This window comes from Electrophorus electricus, chromosome 15, assembly GCF_013358815.1.
Source record: "Electrophorus electricus isolate fEleEle1 chromosome 15, fEleEle1.pri, whole genome shotgun sequence".
Classification (NCBI taxonomy): domain Eukaryota; kingdom Metazoa; phylum Chordata; class Actinopteri; order Gymnotiformes; family Gymnotidae; genus Electrophorus; species Electrophorus electricus.
The window spans coordinates 15,373,271-15,395,772 of record NC_049549.1 but is presented as its reverse complement, the minus strand read 5'-3'; the positions used below and the strand labels follow the sequence as shown (position 1 = coordinate 15,395,772).

The 22,502-nt window shown below is 43.2% G+C and overlaps 2 protein-coding genes across 8 annotated transcripts in view; both read right to left on the bottom strand.

Annotated features, from left to right (window-relative positions):
* sgsm2 (small G protein signaling modulator 2) overlaps nt 1-17,143 on the bottom strand; it is a 32,012-nt gene extending 14,869 nt beyond the window's left edge. For 3 of the 5 annotated variants that reach the window (XM_026997653.2, XM_026997654.2, XM_026997656.2), the window contains exons 1-3: nt 16,902-17,143; nt 12,506-12,581; nt 26-194 (exon numbers count right to left, since the gene is read on the bottom strand). In XM_026997653.2, coding sequence (XP_026853454.2) covers nt 26-194; nt 12,506-12,581; nt 16,902-16,961 — 305 coding nt within the window. In that variant the 5' untranslated portion in view covers nt 16,962-17,143. Of the gene's footprint in view, nt 1-25; nt 195-6,371; nt 6,434-6,481; nt 6,540-12,505; nt 12,584-16,901 lie in introns of those variants that run through there. The other 2 variants (XM_026997658.2, XM_026997655.2) reach the window with 2 other exon arrangements.
* A 542-nt stretch (nt 17,144-17,685) lies between these two features.
* Nucleotides 17,686-22,064, bottom strand: tnfaip1 (tumor necrosis factor, alpha-induced protein 1 (endothelial)). Of its 3 annotated transcripts, none has more exons than XM_026997688.2 (7): nt 21,988-22,064; nt 20,770-21,122; nt 20,505-20,674; nt 19,965-20,048; nt 19,785-19,837; nt 19,423-19,618; nt 17,686-19,011 (listed from the first exon to the last, which is right to left on the bottom strand). In XM_026997688.2, the coding sequence occupies exons 2-7, from the start codon at nt 21,008-21,010 to the stop codon at nt 18,793-18,795; spliced, it is 963 nt and encodes a 320-aa protein (XP_026853489.2). In that variant the 5' UTR covers nt 21,011-21,122; nt 21,988-22,064; the 3' UTR covers nt 17,686-18,792. The 3 variants fall into 3 exon arrangements, with proteins under 3 accessions (XP_026853489.2, XP_035390356.1, XP_026853490.2); XM_035534463.1 differs by lacking the exon at nt 21,988-22,064 and adding an exon at nt 21,678-21,981; XM_026997689.2 differs by lacking the exon at nt 21,988-22,064 and adding an exon at nt 21,708-21,981.
* Between the last annotated feature and the right edge of the window lie 438 nt (nt 22,065-22,502).

Sequence of the window (22,502 nt, the reverse complement as noted above, 5' to 3'; positions counted from 1 at the left end):
CAGCAGCGAGGCACGGCGCTCCGACCTGGTGATCTCGGCCTGCTGCTGCAGCTGCTCCTGGACCTTGGTGCACAGGGCCGCTGCCGTGGCATTGAATTTGCCGACCTTGGTGAAGAGGGCGGCGACCTTGTCACTGCGGAGGAAGCCGGCAGCACGACGCTTCAGCATGTGACCCAGGCATGCCTCGATGGAGCCTGACGAGACAGGGAAGAATGAGCTTCAGAGAAAATGAAGGTAGAGAGCAGCAGTAGTAGTAGAAGAAGAAACAACAATAATAACAATAATAAATACGCATTGCATTTGTAATACAGAGTACAAAGTAACATTAAAAACTAACAAAAGCAAACAAAAAAATACAAATACACTACACACAAACTCACTGGTACTGTATTAGGTATGTGTATTTTCTTACATATATTTTATCTTACAGGCCTATTTTACACCTCTTACAGGGTTTTTTTCTGAGTGGACAATTACAGACTGTACTCTAAAGAGTCGGTCACCCTCTGGCAGTTTCTGCCCACAGGGCCACGGCCCACCAGCAGTCAGACCTCTGACCAAACCTGCCAAACAGACACTTGCACATTCATGCTGAACTGCTACCTCAGCCCTGTCCTCACATCTACTACACTACTACTGCACCCAGTCGCTTTACACTTGAGATTGCACTTTGCTCACTTTAATCTGTACACACTTTATTCACTTCTAACAGCATTAAAGCTACTAAGGTCTATTACTAGCCACCCAGAGTCCACCTTCCATTTGTGTGCATTTACTGTCCATTTGATCTGTTGTCTGTTTTTATTGTACTTATTCTTCATTTCTACTGTTGTCTGTGGTGAGAGGGAATGTCAATAAACTTCATTTTGACATTGATATTGTTGGTGTGGAAGACTTTTCTCAATACGGCATTTCAGTGACATCAATGCGGCTGAGGACAACTATTAGAAACTGTACTTGGCAGCAGATGGGCTATAGACTAACAGCTGTGTTTATAATAATGTCTCTAGTAATGCTGTTTTCAATAATGGTGTTTTCAAGAAAGTGTTCATAGGTAATCTGAACCACTGTGTTTCCCAATTCATTACAGCAAAGCTTACTCTCACAATCATCTAAAAAAAACCAGTAATCCCAGGGTCCTCTGCTTTTAATGAACATAGCTGATAATGGGTGAATATCTTATTGAAAATGTAATTGCTTGACGCTTCATTCTCTCTGAGGTGCTGTGGGCATGCATGGGCAGACTGGAACACCCTGGCACAGAATACAATTATCAGTGGCAACAGAATTTACTGGCTGGCACCAGAGCACTGGTAAATATTTCACTAAGAAAGAACGTGGCAAACAACCTGTTACCCCCACGGCTTCTGCCGAGCCCAGGCAAAGCAGCCGTGCGAGGTCCCTGATGATGTGGGTTAAACACAGCCATTCCAGCCCTACAGCTCGAACAGCCCCTGGGAGCGGCACCTAGAGAGGTCTTCAACGCTTAAGGATTACAGCGGTCACGTGTGCTCGTGAGGCGACGGATCAAGGTGTTGCGCGCCTGATAAATCGCAGAGGCAAGATGACGCTCTACAGGACAGAAAGGCCAGACACGAGATTTGCTGAAGCCAGTCGGCCTGCTGCCTCTCGCCATGATGGATGTTATCGACGTGTCGGAGGAGCCCAGGCGCTGGCCCTACCGCATCGTCGGCGAAGCAATTGCTGTTTTATGCCGGTAATAGCTCTTTTATTGCTGGCTGAGCAACAGTGGAGCTGGCAGTTCAAGACTCTCTGCCTTGCAATCTCCCCTACAAGAGTCAGAGAAACACAACGTACACAAAAAAACCCCAAAAAAACGGTAGGAGAGTGGGGTAGGGTGGGGAAACAAGACAATAAGCGAGGAAAGCCAGCTGGACAGCAGGTACCTCTGGCACACAGGTGTTGAAGTGGGTCATTTGAAGCGGGCGTTTTCCTCAGGAGAGCCTCCCCTGCCTGGTCTCCAGGCTTTACAAAGAGGCGCTGGGGCCTGCATCTATGGACATGGTGCGGATGATTCATCTAAGTGCTGGCTAAGTGCTTCCCCTTCAGGCTAAAGCAAGTTAACTGTTCCTTCCAAAAAGGGATCACCACATCAAATGCTAATGCTTCCATGTGCCGAACCAGGGCTCTCTGTCGCTCACCCACCTTTGGGTGGTCACGGTCTGAGTGGGAGGAGCAGGAGTTGAAGCGTAGCGTGCAGGTGGGGGAGGAGAGGCGGGGAGAGGGTTTGACACAGCCAAGATGCAGAGCATGCTCGTATCTGGGTTTACGTAATGCCTTCGTGCCTGGTAATGTGCCCGGCTGCTGGGTGTGTGTGAACGCCCACGCTGTCACCCATGTTCACGCACACACACACACACACACACACACACACGCAAAAACAAAAGCACTTGCGTATACAGACATCAGAGCCACTAAAACAGCATTATATTGTATATGAGATTTCATACAGTCCTTCTTAAGATTGCTGTGCTGTATGAATGGTTTTCATGGCCCTAAAGTGAATTCAATTATTGTAAAATTTAGTCCATTATATAAAAGTTTAAAAAGGGACAACTTCCCACTGCTGCGGGGTCTTTATGAAGATTCGACTGTTGCATCCTCCACTTAGAGAGAATTAGCACTGTGGAGTGACACACTTCACATGGCCGTAACAAACCGAGTCCGATCGGGCAGTGCTGAGGTTTTTACAGCTCCAGATAAGAAATGACAGCATGAGCCCTAATGGTGCATTAATGGCTGAGAGCTCCCTGTCTCTCTACAGGCAGGGAGAGCAGTCAGGCTGCAGGGAGGAGGGAGAGGCTGGCCGCGCCGGACGCCCCCGACGCTCAATCCCCTCTAGCTCGTTAGCAGATCTAATTAAGGCAGAGGCGCAATTAGCTGTGGCTGAATGTCAGCAGTGGACTTGTCAGCGTGGGCAGACTGACCAAATTACAGTCACTGTGCTGCTCACGTGTTGAGCATTGGTGGAAGGCCGGTTCATGCAGTCTGGATTCAGGACATTGCACAAAGTGTGTGCACACCTTCATTTTATTCATTATATATATATATTTATATATTTGTGTGTGTGTGTGTGTGTGTGTGTATGTATGTATGTGCGTATGTATGTATGTATGTATGTATGTATGTATGTATGTATGTGCGTATGTATGTATATGTGGCATCAGTGCACTCTGCTGGGGGGACCCACCTGTAACTGCACTGCTGAGCTGGAGCCATGAGTCACAGTAATTGACAGTAATGAACTGCATTACAGAGGAACGAGGAAGCTGTGGGTTGCGTGGGAGGGAGAGCGAGAGGAGAAAAAAAGAGTAGGGGGCAGGAGGATGAGGCTAGCGGTCAGGGGACATGGAGTCAAAGAACTGATGGCAAAGAATAAGTGAAGAGTGTGCATGCAAGAGAGTGTGCAACAGTATAGCAGAGCTAAAGTAGAGTCAGAGTGCATCTAGAGTAACTCTAGAGTGGACCTACAGTAGTTAGGGTAGGGCTAGAATAAATCTAGAGTAGAGTTAGGGGAGGGCTAGTGAAGACCTAAAATAAAGCTATTGTAGAGCTACTATAGAGATAGAGTGTAGCTAGAATTGGACTAGAGTAGAGATAGAATAGAATAGCCTAGAATAGGACTGGAGTAGAGCTATTGTAGAGCTAGAAGATGTGATATCTTATTGCTGTTATTGTGCCTATTCTGACATGAAGCAAGCGTGACCAAACAATGTCACAAATCGCCAACTACAATACATTAAAGTATGTTGTGATCCATAGGAATATGTTCCACATTTGACTCACCTGCTCATAATGGAACAAAAGACTCCAGTACCAAAACCAAAATTGTCAGTGGTCTGAAGTCTCTTTAAAATATATTCCTTTACTCATTCAGAAACTGTCACACCGACAGCATCAAGTTTCCTTCATATAATTTGAATTAAATATCACACAGTAGTTTCACACCCAGATACACTTTACTGAGCATAGATATGAACTCTGCCTGCATTATTGTTTCCTTGGAAACATATCCCAACTTATAGAATCTGGGCTTCACGTCATTGATAATATGACCGACCTCTTTCGCTTCAAAGCTCTTGCAATTGCAGAGGTGCATCTAACTGTTGAGGGTCAGTGCTGAGGCAGTACCATCGGCCTCCAGTCCAGGAGCTCCAAGAAAGGTTTGTCTTCCTCTCTAAACGAACCGGCGTGCAGAAGCTAACTGGCTGATCTGGCCCCACTTGGGCATGTGGTAGAGCCGGGCATTTAGTCCTCTCCTAATGGTGTACAGAACTCTGCATGGCAGGTGAAGAGATTTTGGGGGTCTGGGGCCAGCCTGCCAGAAAATGCTCCACATACACCGATACAGTCAGAGCAGACAGAGGGCATCAGCTGCTACTGAATACGAAGCAGCTAAGATAAGAAAAAGAAAAATAAGAAAAACATCCACTTGCTTGCAGAAGGTCTACAAATGGCAGCAGGCAGGAGAAAGTGCAAGGAATAAGTTGACAGGGCAGGGGTGGGTGGAGCAAAATCGAGAATAGAGTACACCAGCAGCTATATGACTCCTCCATGCCCCCAGCAGTCTGGGAGCAGTGGGGACCCTCAGGGCTGCAGTCCACCTCCTCTCATGGTGGGTGGATATCCTCTGACCTGAGAACCGCACCCACCCGAAGTAAGACACACACACGGTGCTGTGTCTTCTGTCCAGATAAGGTACCTGTAGAGAAGTTGATAGTGATCTGATCGCAGTGTAATGACGCACAGAGTCACGTCACAGGCAAACGGCTGGGTGTAAGCCCTTTGCTGTGGAAGGGACATGCGCATTATTCTGAGATAAGGAAGCCCCACAACCTCCTTACCTCACAATCCCCTATACCAGTCATCAGACTGAAGACGAGGAGCTGCAGACATATAAGTCATACAGCGTTATCCTGCACTGTATGCTATTTCCACTGTGTGAAAATTAGCAAACATAGAGACACCGTTAATAATAGCAGCACACAGCTGACAGCCAGAGAGACGCTAACAGGGAGCGAGTGTTAAAGCACTCCTCTCTCAATAGGCTCGATGGCAATGAACTAAAATAGTGGGCTATTTAAACTTCACTCTTACACCTGAATTCATGCACATCCCTGTCTTCTCGTGTGTGTGAGCATGCGCACATACTCCACACACACTTTATGTGCTCTATGTACACATTCTTTTAGCATGTCATATCTGCTATATCAAACCTGCTGGCAGCTTCCTGCTAAGCAATCATCACCCTATAGCCAATTTAAACAGCATCTAAAGGTGGTAAGGTGGGGTATAAAGCAGCCACCAGACAAGGCAGGACACCCGGGGGCCAACACTGCTTACCTCCCACCCCCCGCCTCCTGGGTCTCTGCTCATTTCCTTGTCCTCTTAGGCCAGGCTCTCTCGCTATGTGATTAAATATCGATCCTCTCTTGACTGTCCATTGGAGGTGCAATTTCTCCACCAGCAGGCAAAACGCCACAACGGGTCACTAACTGGACTTTTATCTGATCTCACTGCAGCGAAACTGGCAGGTCCAACTGGAATCAATCGACTTGCATCGCCCTCTGTCCGCTCCGATGGAGAACCTGACCAATCGAGTGTCTCTTAGTCAAAACTATACAGATCACTCAGAGCAGTGCCTTAAGTTAAGGCCACAGCAGTTAAGTGTATGAAGGAAGTGAATGCGATGTATAACTAGACGACAACTGAGATTATTGCCAAGTGCTGAGTAAGAAGGGGGAGGGGTTGTGGACATCATCCAGTTACAGGCCCAATTACAATTAGGACTGGCGTCTAACAGGGCCATCAGTAGAAGCTAAGGCTGGCATTGGCTACTGCAAAAGAGGGTTGGTAAATTACTTCCTGGGATTCCACACAGCCAGATCTTTGTGATCCCACCCACATCCCCACCCCTGCAAAACATACACAATAATGTCTGCGTGCGCGCGCGCGCACACACACATACACACACACACACACACACACACACCCCTACTCTCTTGGCCGCTTTCTAAGTGGAACTGCTCCATCTGTTCTCTCTTAGCAAAGACACTTGTTCAAAAATAATATTAGGACACATCTAACAAAAGGACTGTATTAGTATTCTCACAGTAATGACAAGAGCAAGCTTGGTTTGTTCTTAAGAACATCACAGGGTTACAGTAAAAAACTGTAGCTGCATAACACTAAAGTAATACGTTTTCTTCACATGATGCCCTCGCTGAAGGCCCACATAAAAATGATTGAATATTGTTTGGAAATGTCAAGCGTTATTATTGGAGAAAGAAACGGGTTATTTCCCAGGCCTAACCAAAGAAAAATATTAAACAGATAAATCTCCATCTCACCCTCTCTCATATTTTGCGCATGCACAACCAATCATTCTTCCAGCTCTTGAGATGCTATTTAACTGTTGCAAAGCAAAGTTCCAGGTGTCTGTGTTCCTGCTTGTCTTCACCTTAGCCATCCTGAGCATTCCGTTCCACCACGGGCTCAGCAAACAGCATGGAAGAGTCCTGGGAAAACAGGGTGGACAAGTTCTGGGAAGCATGGACATGGTGTCTGGGAGAAGGAGCAGATGCAGACGATGGAGGAGTCAAATCTTCCACAGAGGGCTGATGAACACCAGGAGTCCTCTCCCACTTCTGCGAGTATGCAAGTGAGAGTGTGAACAGGAGTGGTGTGTGGGTGGGTGTGTGAGTGTGAACAGGATTGGTGTGTGGGCGTGTATGTGAGTGTGTCTGGGGGAGGTGGTGGTATCACCTTGACAGAAATAGAAAACAGACATCAAAGAGTCTTGGTACAGTCTGGATGCGCTTTGAGGAGGCCAAATTGAGCAAGAAAAAAATTTCGGTAACGTGTCTGGTAATAAGGTGCTTGCAACATTCTGTGTGTGTGTGTGTGTGTGTGTGTGTGTGTATGTACGTGAGTGTTAAACAGGTGACGGAAGTAATTAATAGCACTAAATCCCACAGCAGAGCTATAAATCTGAGCAAAAGTCTACCTATTCATTCAGTCGTGCCTCAGCAAACACACACACACACACACACACACACACACACACACACACACACACCCCAAGACAACAGGTGCACAGATCACGACTCCACCGCCCTTGAGAACAAACCAAATCCAAAACTGTAATTCCACAAAAGCAGACTTTCATTTACAGTCACTGCAAACCCATTTCAGTCCACCCAAGAAACCGGAACCGTATCGTCTGGTCACACCAACTGCTGGTGACCTCGGCGGGATTCCAACCAGCAATGAATTCCATAGAGCCACAACTGTAATACTTCTGAAAGAGACTGACAGACCGAAGAGACAGTGTACAAGAGCTTTCCCTGGACTCAGCTGAGAAGTACCATGTCACAGAGTCTCCCACTGAGCCATGTCTCTTTGTCACCCCAAGGGCTTAGAGCAGAATCAGAGAGAACAGACAACGCAAAGGGTCCCCGTGGGTCCCCACTGCAGTGCCGGTGTGAGCTCTATCGATCGCATGCATGCCTGATCTTAATCCTGAGCATGGCAACAGCAGTGGCAGGCAGCAGGGGGAGCAGTCATCCCACACTGGGTGGGTGCTGCAGTCAGATAGACTCCCCGTGCTGCTCATCTCCCCTGTGGTCAAAGCAAGGAGAGAGCTGGAGCTGTCCACACCAAGATTCACAACCCCACACGCCAAGTTACTCCCACCACGATGGGCGTTGCTTTCAGTGTGGGCCATGCTGTCTCCAGAAGTCCAGAAATAACTCTGAACAAGATCACCAAGGGAGGAAAATTATATAACCCTAGGTCTCTATATGTGTGTGGGTTTTTTTCTTGAGTGCATTTGTATGTAATAGCCCTAGACATACCCAAATATCTGCTGAGAGATTTTGTGTTGTCATGGAATTGGCCAGTGGAATACCTGAGCCTTTTGCAAACTCTCTAGTGATGTCCCAAGTTTTTATTTCTAAATCCCAATTGTAATTAGACTTTTCAGCTACCCATGGCCAGCCTGTCTAACTGAGCCACGATGCAACATTTTGCCAACTCATAGCATACTTACTTTTGCATTCACAGGTACAGACATGCTTGTAGCATGCTCATTGGCTGAAAAGATGGCATCAGTGTATGTGATGGTCAGGAGGAATGGAAAAGATCTGGTTGGATGTCACTGATTGGGGAAACATCAGACTTGTGGCACACAAGGTCAGCACCAGTAGCATTTGGACAGTGTCGCACTTTGACTCTGTACACCAGCTCTGTGTATCAGACATGACTTCTCTCTCAATGACTGAACAGCCTTTGGCTTCCGGGACCATTCTAGATACATGCGATTCATTGCTGAGCATTGAACGTTCCAACAGCACTAGTGTTCTTCAAAAACTCAAACCAGCACAACAGATATGTTATATATGATCCCCTATTCAAAGGTATGCTTTTTTCTTTCCCATTTCTCCCTCAGTCCAGACCAAAATTATTGTTTCTTAATACTAATATTACATAATTGTTTATAATTATAATTATTCATTATATATAGATACATTAAATATACATGCATAGCATCGCCATGCTAAATGCTGTCTTCAAGCCTCTGGTACTGCTCAAACCACCATACCTCAAGACACAAAGACGACATGCATCAAGACTCTCCTCTGTCCTGGCACCCAGGTGGTGGAATGAACTTCCACTGGCCCTCCATACAGCTGAGTCACTGGCTATCTTAAGACTTAAGACTTAAGACCCACCTCTTCATGGAGTCACTAAGCACATAAATATGCACTTATGTATTAACAAAACCTCCTTTTACTCTGCTTACTGGCTTCCTTACATCTCTGGCCAGGGCATTAGCTTGATAATGATATTGATTGTTACACGAGGACGTGTATTTGATAAAGATTACAAAGCACTTCTTGAAGATGCTCTGGACAAGGGCGTCTGCAAAATGCTGTAAATGTAAATGTAAATGAAGAGAAAAAAAAACTGTTTCAAAAAAGGCTGAGCTGAAGGAAAATGCTGCATCCTTTAACAGGAGCCCGTAACACTTGGACCACTCGGTGCAGGTCAGTAGACCCTGTGATCTCCACCATATCTTAGGTGAGTGAAGCTCTGTGCTCCTCATTCCATGCCATGACCAATTTCCATTCCAGATTCAGTAAAGATGATTTTTTTCAGTGTGCTCGGGCTTTGTTGTAGAGTGAGCACTGGCAGAGGCACACTGGGTAAACACAAATGACTCACATCTCTGTTCATTCACTCATTACTCTCTAATTATCGCGCTCTGGTGCAGGTGTTCGGTGTACCATCTGCAGTTTCGTCTTGCTTCTTTTTCGGGTTTTGAGGGATTCAGATTTCACATTTGGAACACAGCACAAGGACCTTGAATGCACCATTAGTTGCACGCCTGCAGTGATGTTTGGATTAGCCCTGGGAAGGGAAGCTGGCTGATATCACCCAGCACTTCCTGCTTTTTGGGCCATTGTTTTTATTTCCTCAAATTATTTCCACAAATCAGGACACGAGGGATATTACATGCCACGGTGTCCATGCCGTCATTGGCTAGCTGGGGCTCAAAATCATGGGAGAAAAGAAGCATGTGGTGCTGGACTTGGCATAGAAGACAAGAAGATTTCAAGATAAACTCCAAAATACTGAGCTGATGTGCCGCAATAATGGAGCCAACAAACTGGGCATAAACGGGTCTATAAAATCAGTGGTCACAAACAGGTCTATAATATCAGTGGGCACAAACAGGTCTATAGCATCAGAGGTTCTAGCAGGAACACTAGCAGGCCATTAACATAAATCTTAAATGGAAATGATACTATATATTCTATTGATGAGAGCAATACAGGGAAAATGTTGACTAACTACTAAGGATTTATTAAAGTGCACCATAACCAATCTGATAATGGCAGAGATTTGTCTAATTACATCCACATTACTCAATCATAACCTCCAAATTAGGGTTGCATAACACAAAGTCCCTCAACAGTTCAAAGACTTAAAACGAAATTAATTGTAATTACATTCCCACCCATTCCAAATGACCTTTGACCTCACCCACACTCCACTGTTTTTGGAACAATTATTTATTGATTCCTGGAAACTAGAATATGTAGACGCCACAAGAATATGTAGATGCCACAAGATGTGGGCTACTGAGGCCCAGAGCTAACTGACCTCAGGCAGCCCACGGTTTGTGGGGAACTATAGATGGAATTACAGAATTTTCTACAGAGAAAAAAAAAAGATATTCTAAAACAGTAAACCTTCTAAAATGGTAAAAATGTTGGCTAATAATCTTGAGGTAAACAATTTGAGGAGATACATTCAAACTTTTTCTGTTCTATGAGTCTTTGAGGTCTAGATAATCATTAAATATACATGGAAACTCAAAGTGTTAACTTTGAAAGTGTGTGACTTTCACAGAAATCGCCCACCAAACACTCATACACACTTGCTCACACATACACACAGGTACACATCATGTACACGGTGGCAGCGTCAGAACTGCAGCTATTACCAGCCCTGTCCTTGGCTAATGAGTCGTGTCAGAGATGGCAGTACAATGTGTACTCCACTACAGAAGCAGCTAGCTCCAAGCGCATGTCGTCACAGCCACACCACTGAGGACACACGTTCAGCACGAGATAGGTGCCAGTTTTCTGTTTCACTGCTGTCCACTCATCTGGGGATTTTCTTTCATTCAGAGGCTTTCGGCAGCAAAGCACGAGTCTGTTTCTGAAGACTGTCTGTTGGCCAAAGCAAGAAAATACACGAAAAACCATCCGGGACACACAACTCCTCATCAGTCTCCTACAGCCTTCCTCACACCTCCTCCATGCGAACTGGCATCCTCATCCCCCGCCTTGGCCCGCTTCCTCTTCATCAACTTCCTCCTCCAAAAAGGATCGCAGAGTTTAAAAGCATGCTGAAACATGCCCCTGTGCTGGCAGGGGTTGCCAGCGCACTTTCTCCACAGAGGGGCCGCAGCATGCGCGAGCGGCTACAGCTCTGGTCTGAGAGCTGCTCTCGTCTTCAGTCGTGCTGATAGCGGCTGGCGGTGCTTCCAGAGGGGTAACCTCAGAATGCCACCACGCCTTCACCATCACGACTCTCTCTTGCGATGGCGCACACTCATATCTGGGGCTCCATGCCCGGTTCCTGATAGACAGGATTTTTATGTTTAGTTATAGAGGCGTCAGATCCCCTCAGCATCTCCTTGTCCAAAAGAGAGAAAGATCTTGAAGAGTGTGAAGGTGAAGAGAAATTCAGTTCTCCCCATCAAAAATGTCACATCAAAGGTCCTGTATGTATGAATCATTTCTGTATGTTTGAATGGTGCACCTTTTAAAACCCACTAATGGAGTTAGGAAGGCAGTGTTGGAAGATTCCACAAAGAGCACCAGGTCACCTGTCCCAAACAGCCTCTGCTGTAGCATTTACATGGCAAATGTCACCCGGCTGACTTCCTCCAATCCAGAGCTAATGAAGAGTAGGGCTGAATGAAAATGTGTTCATTATTGTAGCAGCGGTGAATTAACATGTTAGAATAATGCATCGTTAATTGAAGGTACTGCTTACACTGTCACTGTTAGTGCTGACACAAATCACAGACTCATGAACATGACCACTGTGAATATAAAGAACACCCAAACAGGCATTTCAAAGTCAATGGATTATTTTAGGCATTGCTCACCTCCAGACTGACAGTTCAATTAAAAACGTTGAAACTGAGAACAATCTTAAAAGAAATGTCCTGCTAATGTCCTGCTCAATGTCCTGCTCATCAGGTTAAAGGCAGCTCTGGGAAAATGCCTGCAGACTTGCCTGACCTAATGACTGCCTGTTAACTAGATCTTCCCCTGAGACAGCTTCCTCGGAGACAGCTGGAGGTCACAAGGCGATGTTTAAACCTGAGAGTTCAGTCAGAATATGGCAGATTGTCAAGCCTGGATACGTTCATCAGGGGGTCTGTGGCACAAGGCAGAGAGTCCATTCTATGGGGGCTGACATAACATGGCCTTGCCAAGGTCCTTCCTTCTCTATGCCGTTGGATGGAAGAAGGGTGAGTCATCAGCAACAGATGCTTCAGCCTCAGCGCTGGCTCCCTTCCAAAACTCCACCAAGTCACCCAGAGTTGGATGGCGTCCCTAAATGACTGATTTCAGATCAGTCTTCAAGAGGCTAGTCATAAACCTGGGCTCTGGGAAAGTGGAGTCGGGATGACGTCAACAAACGTCCGTCGAGTTGATACTGATTTATGTTAACAGAGATTTTTTTATTCAAGACAATGCAGGCAAATCTTGAAACATGAACCATATTAAGCAAGAAAAATGCTTGTAATATATTGTAGAATATATCAGGATAGTAATATTTATCAATAAAAACCATTATGTGGTATTTTGCCGGTTCCATTTAGTAGTTAGTATCTGTGAGTATGAGAGATGAAGGGGGTGCTAAGAAAGGTGTTGGGGGCCAAGGGGCTTAAACTCACTGCACAAAGCGATGACATGGCTACTGTCTTCATGAACGAACTTCTTGGTGACCGCTTCCTCCATAATCTGCTTCACCTACAAATGAAGAGTCAAGTCATCACAAAGGAAAGCAACACAGTGAGCTTCAAGATGATGGCAGCCTCACACCCATGCAGGAAATCCCAGCAGCTCCTAATGAAACCTGACAGAATAACCACAAATGCTTTTAAAAAGTTGTTCTTCAACTGTTGTCTCCCAGTTTCCCTCAGAGTGCAAAGAGCCAAATGGAACGAAACCACAGAATTTCAGCCTTTTTTTCACCGTAAGTAGAATCCTAGGCTGTCTAATTAATCATGACCCTTACTGGCAGTTTTTTCTTTCTTTTATAATTAGGAGAAAGGACCAGAGTAATTACAGCACAGTGGCAGAGCTGGACATGGTCACCCGCCTGGACGCAAAATGGATGGGGCAGGTGAGCACAGGGATGACAGCACCTTTAATAGATGCGGGTGACACCTGAATCACACGGTCCTGATCCCGGCTGGCATTAGGTAACAAGTTCAGCCGGTACATCTCATTTTTAAAAACAGCAGCCCCATTTTCTCCTAGACTAGGGTGATCTGAGCTTGGCAGTGGTAGAAAATAATTACATGTATTATATCAATGGTTGGTTATCTCACTTCATGCCTGAGTACTTTTAAATGACAGTAAATTACATTGAATACAGTGGCATTCTCAGTTACATGCTGCAGTAATATACTGATCATCTGACATTGACTTTGCGACAGCGTCACAAGCTTGTAGAATCTGTTGCGCAGTCAGATTTTCTTTCTCCCATTTCTTACAATTTAGGCAGAGTATAATGTCCTCATATACATACACATAAGTGCAGTGAACTAGACAATGCAATAGAAAAGTAATATTGCATGAGAGGTGCAGTGGTTATTTCACCAGTAATTGTGAGAAAAGCTCAACACAAGAAAAGTGTCCTTGTGTCTCTGTTATTAGCAGCTGATATCTGCAATGCTATCATGTTGATTAGAAGGACAGACTCTGATGAGTACCAATGCTTGTCCATTTATTAAAATATTTTTAAATAAGTATCTGACATTAAAAGTGGGTATGACACACCAAATTACTTTATGCATTTTCAGGCATCTTAGTTCAGCGTGGTGGAATGGTGTAGAGAAGTTCAGTAAAAGTGTAATGTGGAGCTTGAGAATTGTGCTCTGTTGAGCCTCTTACAGACACTGGATGTTAAAATCCCATTTTCTAACTGAGCTAACAGCAAGGACAATTACATTTAATGAAGCTATTATTCATGGATTAATACAACTGGAAGACAAAGGACTATCCGAGGCCCATCAGTCTGACCCAGCATGCTACACAGAGATATCACAGCAACCCATATGCCTCGCTCATCTGCCCTGTGACAAAAGTCACATTGTGAGGCTTACGTAGAAGGCTTAAGCTACAGCCTATTTCCAGTTCAAGAGCATATTTAAGCAAGCAGCAGTCAACAATGAGTTCTGGAATGAACAGTATAGAAAGAAAACGAGCTCTAATCTGGACTGTAAACCTCACAAAGGGCAGAAATAATTATGCAAGGACCCACTGGGAAAGACTTTTAAACCTGTAAGGAATTCATTGTTCATTTAACTACATTGTGCTGAGAGGATTCTTTTTCATTTCAATAGCAACAACCAATTTGCTTCTAAGTATTTCAACATCATGTTAAAAGGGTTAAAATGGTATTTTAGTCATAGATGTAACAATAATCGTTATCCAGAGCAACTTAAATCATAACATATAGCATTCCATTAATGAAACAGAAAATCTGAAATCACAAGAATGATCCGTTAGAGCTTAAATTAACAGTAATGTAATAAATAGCATCATAGACTTCTGACTTGTAAAAATCCATTATCAGCTTTAAACAGGTGATATAGTATTATACTGAAATGTATGCGCAATTGCTCGGAACACAGGGAAACCCAAATTCTTAATTACTATTAAACTGTGATTGTCTGGTTATCATGAGAGCCTGTTTATAATAATAAACCATTTCTAAATTATTGCCAGATGAATTGCATAAGGAAACCCTGCAACTGTAAAAAAAAAAAAGCACAAAGGACGTCATTTTCAGGCAGCCAAGTCAAGAGAGTTGTGACATGATCTTCCATTATGCAGCCCAATAAGGTGCAGATGGAAGAAGATAAACAGATATAGACAGATTAATATAGATATAAAACCAGAAGAGGAACAGCAACAGTTTCGGTGTGGTGAAAGCCACCTTGGGCAGCCTCTCCAAGCTGAAGCTGTAGAAATGTGAATTGATGTAATTGAACTTCTTAGGTAGCTGCTGATGTTTTCAGTTCCTAGGCAACAAGGAGACAGCTGACTGTAGCTTAAAGTGACAGAGTCCTGAGGTGGAACCCAAAGAAAGCCAATAAAAAGAAAGCATATTTCTATGCACCGCATGACTTCAGCGATATTCCTGATGTGCCAAATCCAAAAATACACATTCCAGGTTTGTCAGAGTTCTTTCTGTTTGGGCTTATAGGTGTTGCCATGGATTCATTGATGAAACGGTCACGAGTATGTCAGAAAGCATATGGCATTCAGAAATACTGACCCAATTACTGGGTTGAGAAAGAAATTAATATGCATTTATATAAGCTAGAAAGCAAAAATTTAAATGAGTGACCCAATGTGAATAATTAGAAAATGCTCATTTTCCCTGATAACGATTGAAGTGGTTGCTATTATACTGTTCCACCGGGGGACCATTAATGCTTTAGAACAAAAAGAATAATAGCTTGACGCACTCTGAAAGCTGGGAACCATGCAAGGCTGGTGTGCAAAGTCCCTAGACTTTAAATGAGGGCTCAGATGTACCACAAAGTGTAAGGAAGTATTTCTTTTTAAAATTTGATGTTTATTTCCCTACAGGATTTTTAAACTTCAGGCATCCTGCCCCAAATCATGAGATTTGCAAGAGATGTATTTTTTCACACTGTAAAAACAGCTCTTTCATTTAGAAATCACAGCTTCTATAGATGTATTAATGGAATTCATTTCAACAGCTTTCCCGCTGAAACATTTTCATGTTTGGTTCTTTCAGGCAAATGCAATCCCTGACCAACAAACATTCAATAATCATTACATGATATTACATTAATATTTCGAATATCGACTTAAAAACTTCAAAGCCTACTGCCTTTATGTAAATGAGGGCTTGCATCAACCCAAAGGTTATCCTGCAGAATATTACTGTAGCTAAGCACATAGGAGGCCGGAGCACTGCTCTGAACTGCTGTTCAAAGCTCTGTACAGCTTAGGCAACGCTGGGCGAGGTGAGGTTGCACTGAGGCTACAGCATCCAAAAAAACCATTTATTACTCTCAGAGTAAAATCAGCCAGATATGGCTGATCGTGGGGAGGGGCATGATTTGACTGCATCACTCAAAAAAGTAAAGCAAATAGGTAAATGAATGATGTTTAATAAGATTTCTGTAACAAGAATGAGTCTTATTGGGAGTAGACAGCAGAACCTATTCACGACTGTGCATCTTAAAGATTCATGATGAAGGGATCGTGAGGAGTCCCTAACTTGTTTCTAGGTTACACAGCCTAGATATACAATGAGAGCCAATCCAGCTATGACTCATTACATAGTGGAAGTAAAGCAGCGTGGCAGATGCTGATCAAATGCTGCTTTGGGCGATAATTAACGTATACGAGAAACCTAAGATGCAATTTGTCTAATAATCAATTCCATGTACAATGCAGCAGTGACATTGCTGAGATCGACGAGTTCTTGTATGCACGCTAATGTTTTGTTACTGTGCAGCTAATATTGTACTTTATTATAATCAGTGTTATTGCGCGTAATGCCACAAACTACAGATAATTTCCGTGTCCAGCGTTTCCTCATATAATCGCTCACAGTTCAACAGGTAAAACAATTGTGACTAACCACGATTCACGATCAAATGTTAAATGACTCGCAGTTGTCGCTGTCCTTAGCCGAGGACATGTCCAACATACAACAACAACAACAACAACAACAACAACAATAAACAGAAAACAAAACTAAATTAAAAGGCTCCCTCCGAGTAAGTTTTTATTTTGCTCTAATAAGTAACCTTAAACTCAGTATCGTTAAGGACGCGAATGGGTTCCGCTGAATAGCTGAAAACTTAAATGGCTCTGTTGCAATGCACTCCCACACAATCTGATGCACTGTATTAACGCACCTCACAAACTTCCGACATGAACGCACAAAGCCCCACGACCACAGCCAGAGTGCCGGTGGACGCGGTGAACGGAGGATAATCGCGGACACCTGACGTGCGCTCGCATCCATATTTATTAGTATCGAGGAACCAGTTAAACGAAATAACCTGCACGTACCTCCCGTTTCACGTTCCATAGCAGTTTCTCTTTAAATTCTTCGTCTGTTGCAGAGCCCATTTCCCTGTGTTGATTGACAGCCGGTGTACAGCACAACGTCGCGGATCTACGGCTTTATCTGCTGTTCTCTTCTAATATTCTTATCCTTCCTTCCTTTTTTCACCTAAACGCGCGTCCTGGCAGGCGAGCGCTGACGCATCTGTGCGCGGCCGTAGCGCACCGCGGAGCCATCTTCAGCTCCTCCACGATGACGCCAGCGCAGGCGGGCCCGCCCCTAGGCGCTGCGGAGCAGGGGCAGAAATCACTGCACGCAAGGCTTGCGTATTTTTAGCTCCACTTCACATTTGGAAAACTCAGCCAAAGTTGCACAGTATCTGTTGGCTTAATCACGTCCACTTTATATCCGTTCCGCTCGCACGATGTAAACCCACAGAGGTCTTTGTAAAATCTTTTGTAGATTTAAACCATTGATTTTTTTATAGCTATTATTGGGTACTAGCCTTAAAATTGATTAAGGCCTTGTAAGGCATACACAAATTTATTGACATAAATAACTAGAAAGGTCGGTTTCATTAAGGTGGTCGCTATTCATTTACAACCTAAGATTCAATTACTTTAACACGGAAACGATACAATATGCATCACAGCCTAATGAGGTGCAGCTCCTATACTGTTCAAAGTGAAATGACATATTGAAGTTTGATTTGATTTTAATCTTCCCTTAGGGAATAACAACGAACAAAAAAAAGACAATCACGCAGATAAAGAAACAGATAGCCACACATATATTCCAACAGCTTTTAATATCTTTAACAAGTATGTTCTATATAAAATATAAAGCAGATATTTGAGGCACAAGTAGTCCTATTAAAAAAAGTACTTTGTGAATAGTATGAATTTCTTGATAAAATAAATCTATACTTTAAACAAAATACACTGAATTTAATCAATATTCCCAAAGAGTGAAAAAACATTCTGAATTCTATTTTTATTCATTCAAATTGTAACATTGGGCTCACATCTGCATTTAACTAAAATGCAAGAAGAAACAAATGTGACTAAGGCATCTTAAGATGCAAAGTTGCTTCTTAACCAATTCCCAATGGTTTTATTCAAATTTTAAGAAAGGTGGCCAACATTAAAATACTAAGTGAACCTCAAACCAGTAAACCCATTTGTGTTCACTCTGAAGGGTTAATTTTTAAAAATTCATTTAAACAAATTTAGTGTTAATCTCAGATCTTATTCTAATCTAGTGTTTACAGGGAGTCATTGCTCCTCAAACATTTTGAAAGAGGTAAGAGTTAAATTCCAGCTAGATGAACTCCACAGATGTCTGATTGAAAATACTGAACCACGAATCGATTAGGCTTTCAACCAGATTGTCATGACACAACCGACCAAGCAAACAATCATGATGTGGCAGTGAGTTAAACAGTGGTTAAATATTGTCTAAGAGATTTGCTGGTAGTGTGGTAATTCACAGACGTTTGGCCGTGGGCGAAAGCTCACACTTGCACAGTGTTCAGTACACTTATTACGTTTACGTCATCAAAAAACTGGCAAGTGTGTGGTTTTTGTTTTTCCTAAAAACAAGTACCTTTCAAATGCCCATACATTCGTTGAGAATTTGTGTCAAGTGGGTTGGCACAATAGCTCACGTACCTTGACCAAAACACCTGCCTTCAATGGAAGGGGGTGAATGACAGTCCTTCCACAGTGTGGGCTGCATCTCTCACCCTCAGTATGTCACACTCAACAGCAGGACACCAAGAAATGTTCTGCACAGTGCAAGTTCTAAGCACTCAACGGACAGCGTGAGCGTTCGCCCACAGCCGAACAAAAACAGAGGCACAAGTGGAGGGAAGAGACCCGAAGCTTGTGCCCACAGCTAGTGTCCAAGTGGTCTGTCATCATAGGTGCTGTATCTTTTGATGTGTATGCGCCGTACGCGTTCCCTCAATTCCACTGCCTCGTCGTCCTCGCTGTGAGAGCAGCAGTGGGCGTGTCGGCGTATCGCCTCCAGGAGAAAGTTGTCTGGCACCGGAAGCGTTTCATACAGCAGTGCATTTAGTGTCTCTTCGTAGATGCGTGCCTCGGGAAACTCAACCTGAAATGGACCAGTGGGTCACAGCTATGGGATTCTGCTATGGACGGTTTCCATGTAGCCTCCTTGACTCCCTTAAACCTTTAGGTTTTTAAATAATCTAATTAAAAGGACCAATTTGGATTCCTTTCAGTTGCATCAAATAAAAAAAAAATAGGAGAACTTTAATGAATTTAAATTGATCAATTACATGATTACACACTCTGTCCTTTCTAGTTGAATACTTGTGAAACGTCTGGTGCTGGCAGATTTTCAACAAGACAAACTCATGAGCTTACAATTAATGTCAAATAAATAAAATCTACTCAGAACATTAGTCAGTCTTAGCACATGGTGAGGAAAACATGCCTCTAACAATCTCCAGACAACTCATCAAATATCCCTAGGCTTATGCAAATTCATATAGTACAATACCTTGGTCTGTTTCTTCTCAGTAGCATAGACAATGGATGTGCAGCAAACTTCTGCTAATTTACGGCCCTGCCCATAGAAAGACCAGCAGCAGATCTCATCTCCAATCACGTCCTTTATAAACAGTACACGTCCATTGTAGCTCAGGGACAACTTCTCAAACAGCTCGATATTCTTGAGCAAGTTGTCATCCGAGTTGCTTTCAGAGGACAGAACATAATTCAATGGTTTAATAAGGAAACAGGGACTTCTACAATAAAGAATATTAGTGTTTGCTGTGGCTGAAGTAGCCCAAAAACCACGAATAGATTTTTACATCTGAATAAATATTAAACTTTGAAATGGTTCCAATTTGCCATATTTACCTTGTATAAGAATACTTGTTGTTGCCTCTATTATAGAGAAGTTTCACCACCGGCTGTATTAGGAATAAAAGCAATGCAAAATTGAAGAGCTTTATTACTTACTTGTCAAATAAATTATATTCATGACATACACCGATAGCTGTCACTATTGTAACATGACTGTTGTAAGGTGAACCTCACCCTTGTACAGCCTTGTATCAGTCTCTCTTCTTCTTTGGGAGAAGTGATGACAGGTATAACACACAGAGCCTTCTGTTTATTATCCTGCAAGGCAAATACAGAAAAAGCAAATACAACAGCCAGTTACTGAGAGACAACCCAGGACCATCAGAGAGCTGTAAGTGAAAAGAGATTTACATTGAGGTGCCAATGATAAAGAAGTAAAAATGATGGCCATTTCTCATGTTGTCACGACTGCCTTGAGGAAGCAAAAAAGTCTAAACGTGTTGGCTCAAATGTTTAACTGCATGAGATTTAATTTGAATTATGATGACAGATTTTGGAAGCAAAGGTTACTGTAGTTTAATGTTGGATACAGCCTTTAAAATTTATTGTACATGTCATTGTAATAATATGATCAGTGACTATACCAAGTAGACCGAGACCAATCTGTAGCCATCTGAACTGTTCCCCATCAGCAAACTGAATGCCATTAGTAAATCTGGATCTGAAGTTGTTACTTGGCTTTAAAGTACTCTCCCTTAGTCAGGATTCACCGACCTGAACAGCATGCTGACACAAGTCCACCAGGCCTTGGATGTGATAGTACTTGGCCTCGGCCAAAAGCTCCATGATACCCTGTCTGCTCTTGGGCAAAGTCAGACTTCCATCCCGCAAGTAGTTCAGTATCAAACCAAAGTGTTTCCCACAGCGGTCTATCAAAATCCAACCTGAGAAGAACAGCACTCTTTTAGACTGCTGACATAAGATACCACATTAATACATTAAAATGAGTATTGTGTGATTAATTTTCTGCAATATTCACCTTCCTTGTCTGTGAAAACCTCCATCTTACCGCTGAACATCAACTTTAGCAAGGTATCCTGCCGCGTAAGCACTTGAACAGTGGAGTAGTAGAGATCTCCTCCAACGTTAAGGCGCACATACTTATTGCCCACCGCACCACGGTAACTGTAGGTCTTGGTCTTAGGACAAGGCACTGAAGAAACGGACACAATGGGACCAGCCTGTGGGTGAGGCTGGTGCAGACAGCTCTCCCCCGACATGTCCCTCTGTAGGTAGATCACCACCCTGCACACGATGGGCTTGATGTCCGCCGCCGTGGTGAGTTTTGCTGGAGAAACTGCAAGTGCTCACAAACTCCAGTCCTTCACATATCTAAAAACATTAGTTTAATTAGTTCTCTGCATACTGCTCACACATCACTAGTGATATTAAAACACTGAGCCTCCACCCAGAATTATGCATAACAGAGGCTTATTTTTACACAAAACCACAGCTCCAGCAGGATACAGTACAAATACTTCATTACTTGACTACAATTTCTAAATATTTTTTGCACTCGTCATTTTGTTTATTTTCATTTATTCGACTACATACAACTTCACCACTTTTTAAAGTTAACCAAGTTGTAAATGGACAGAGGCATATCAATACGGATTTCCTATATTTAACCAGGCAGAAATAAATCTCGGCTTTCGAGTTTTTTTTAACCATGAGTTGCGCAAAAGTTACTAAATCAAAATTTCAACATAAATGGTAAATAAAGTTTATATACGCAGCATACAACAACCCACAATAGCATGAAGAAACACAAGACTACGCAACAACAAGGGTGGCAGGTTAAGCTAGCTAGGCTAGCACACTGCAGAGGCTCTAAGGCTGTACTACCAGCTGCCGAGATGGTTTAAATATGAACTTAAACAAACCCACCCATCCATCCATCCATCCAGGTTAACTAACCCAAGTCTCCAGTGTCCGGTCCTTCTGAACCCGGGTAGACAGGACTCGATACGGGTTTAGCAGAAACATTAGCTACATCAGCTCTAGCCATTACACACGTATTTATTACATATATACGTACTATTACATTACGGTTGATTAGGTTAGAGTCTTTCACTTATATGTGCAGCCGTGCATAAATATACAATCCTAGCAGCTACAAAAAAAACCCAAAAAAAAACAGGCCAACGTTAACCAACTACAAACACAAACTATTCGTAGGAAGGAAAAACGACGATACCTAGCTGAAACACCCCAAGCGCCGTCGTCCTCGTCGCCTTATTCTTCTTCTATGTACAATAAAGGTTGACGTTGAAGGCCATCATACTGCCACCTACTGGAGCAGTGATTAGGCTTCTTCTTCTTCTTCTTCTTCTTCTTCTTCTTCTTCTTCTTCGAATGGTGCATAGCGCCACCAGCAGGGTGCGAATGGGAGGAGGTGGTTAAATGATTCTATGTTAAACGATTCTAAGGTTATTGCATTATTGTTAGGATTCTCTTAGCAATCTAATCTACTAGGAAAATATTACATTCACAAATCCAGGTTAATGGCAGTAATTCCTTTTTTTTTTTTTTTTTTACTGTTGTGTGGCATATTTTAGACTCCCCATCACACACATCACAGATCAGGAAAGCAAGAAAAACCTGCTGAGCAAAATTAATAAAGCAGTACATTGAGAAATGTAGGTCATGTATTCCAACTTGCATTATTTTAATGCTTGTTATTGTTATTTACTTGTAATTACTTGTAATTGC

Excerpts from the sequence above, each read along its gene's own strand:
- tnfaip1 (XM_026997688.2), bottom strand. The coding sequence starts at position 21,010 with ATGTCGGGGGAGAGCTGTCTGCACCAGCCTCACCCACAGGCTGGTCCC. Across the intron at positions 20,049-20,504 it reads TGTGTCAGCATGCTGTTCAG|GATAATAAACAGAAGGCTCT; the intron begins GTCGGTGAATCC and ends TTTGCCTTGCAG. Across the intron at positions 19,619-19,784 it reads AACAAGTATTCTTATACAAG|CAACTCGGATGACAACTTGC; the intron begins GTAAATATGGCA and ends GTCCTCTGAAAG.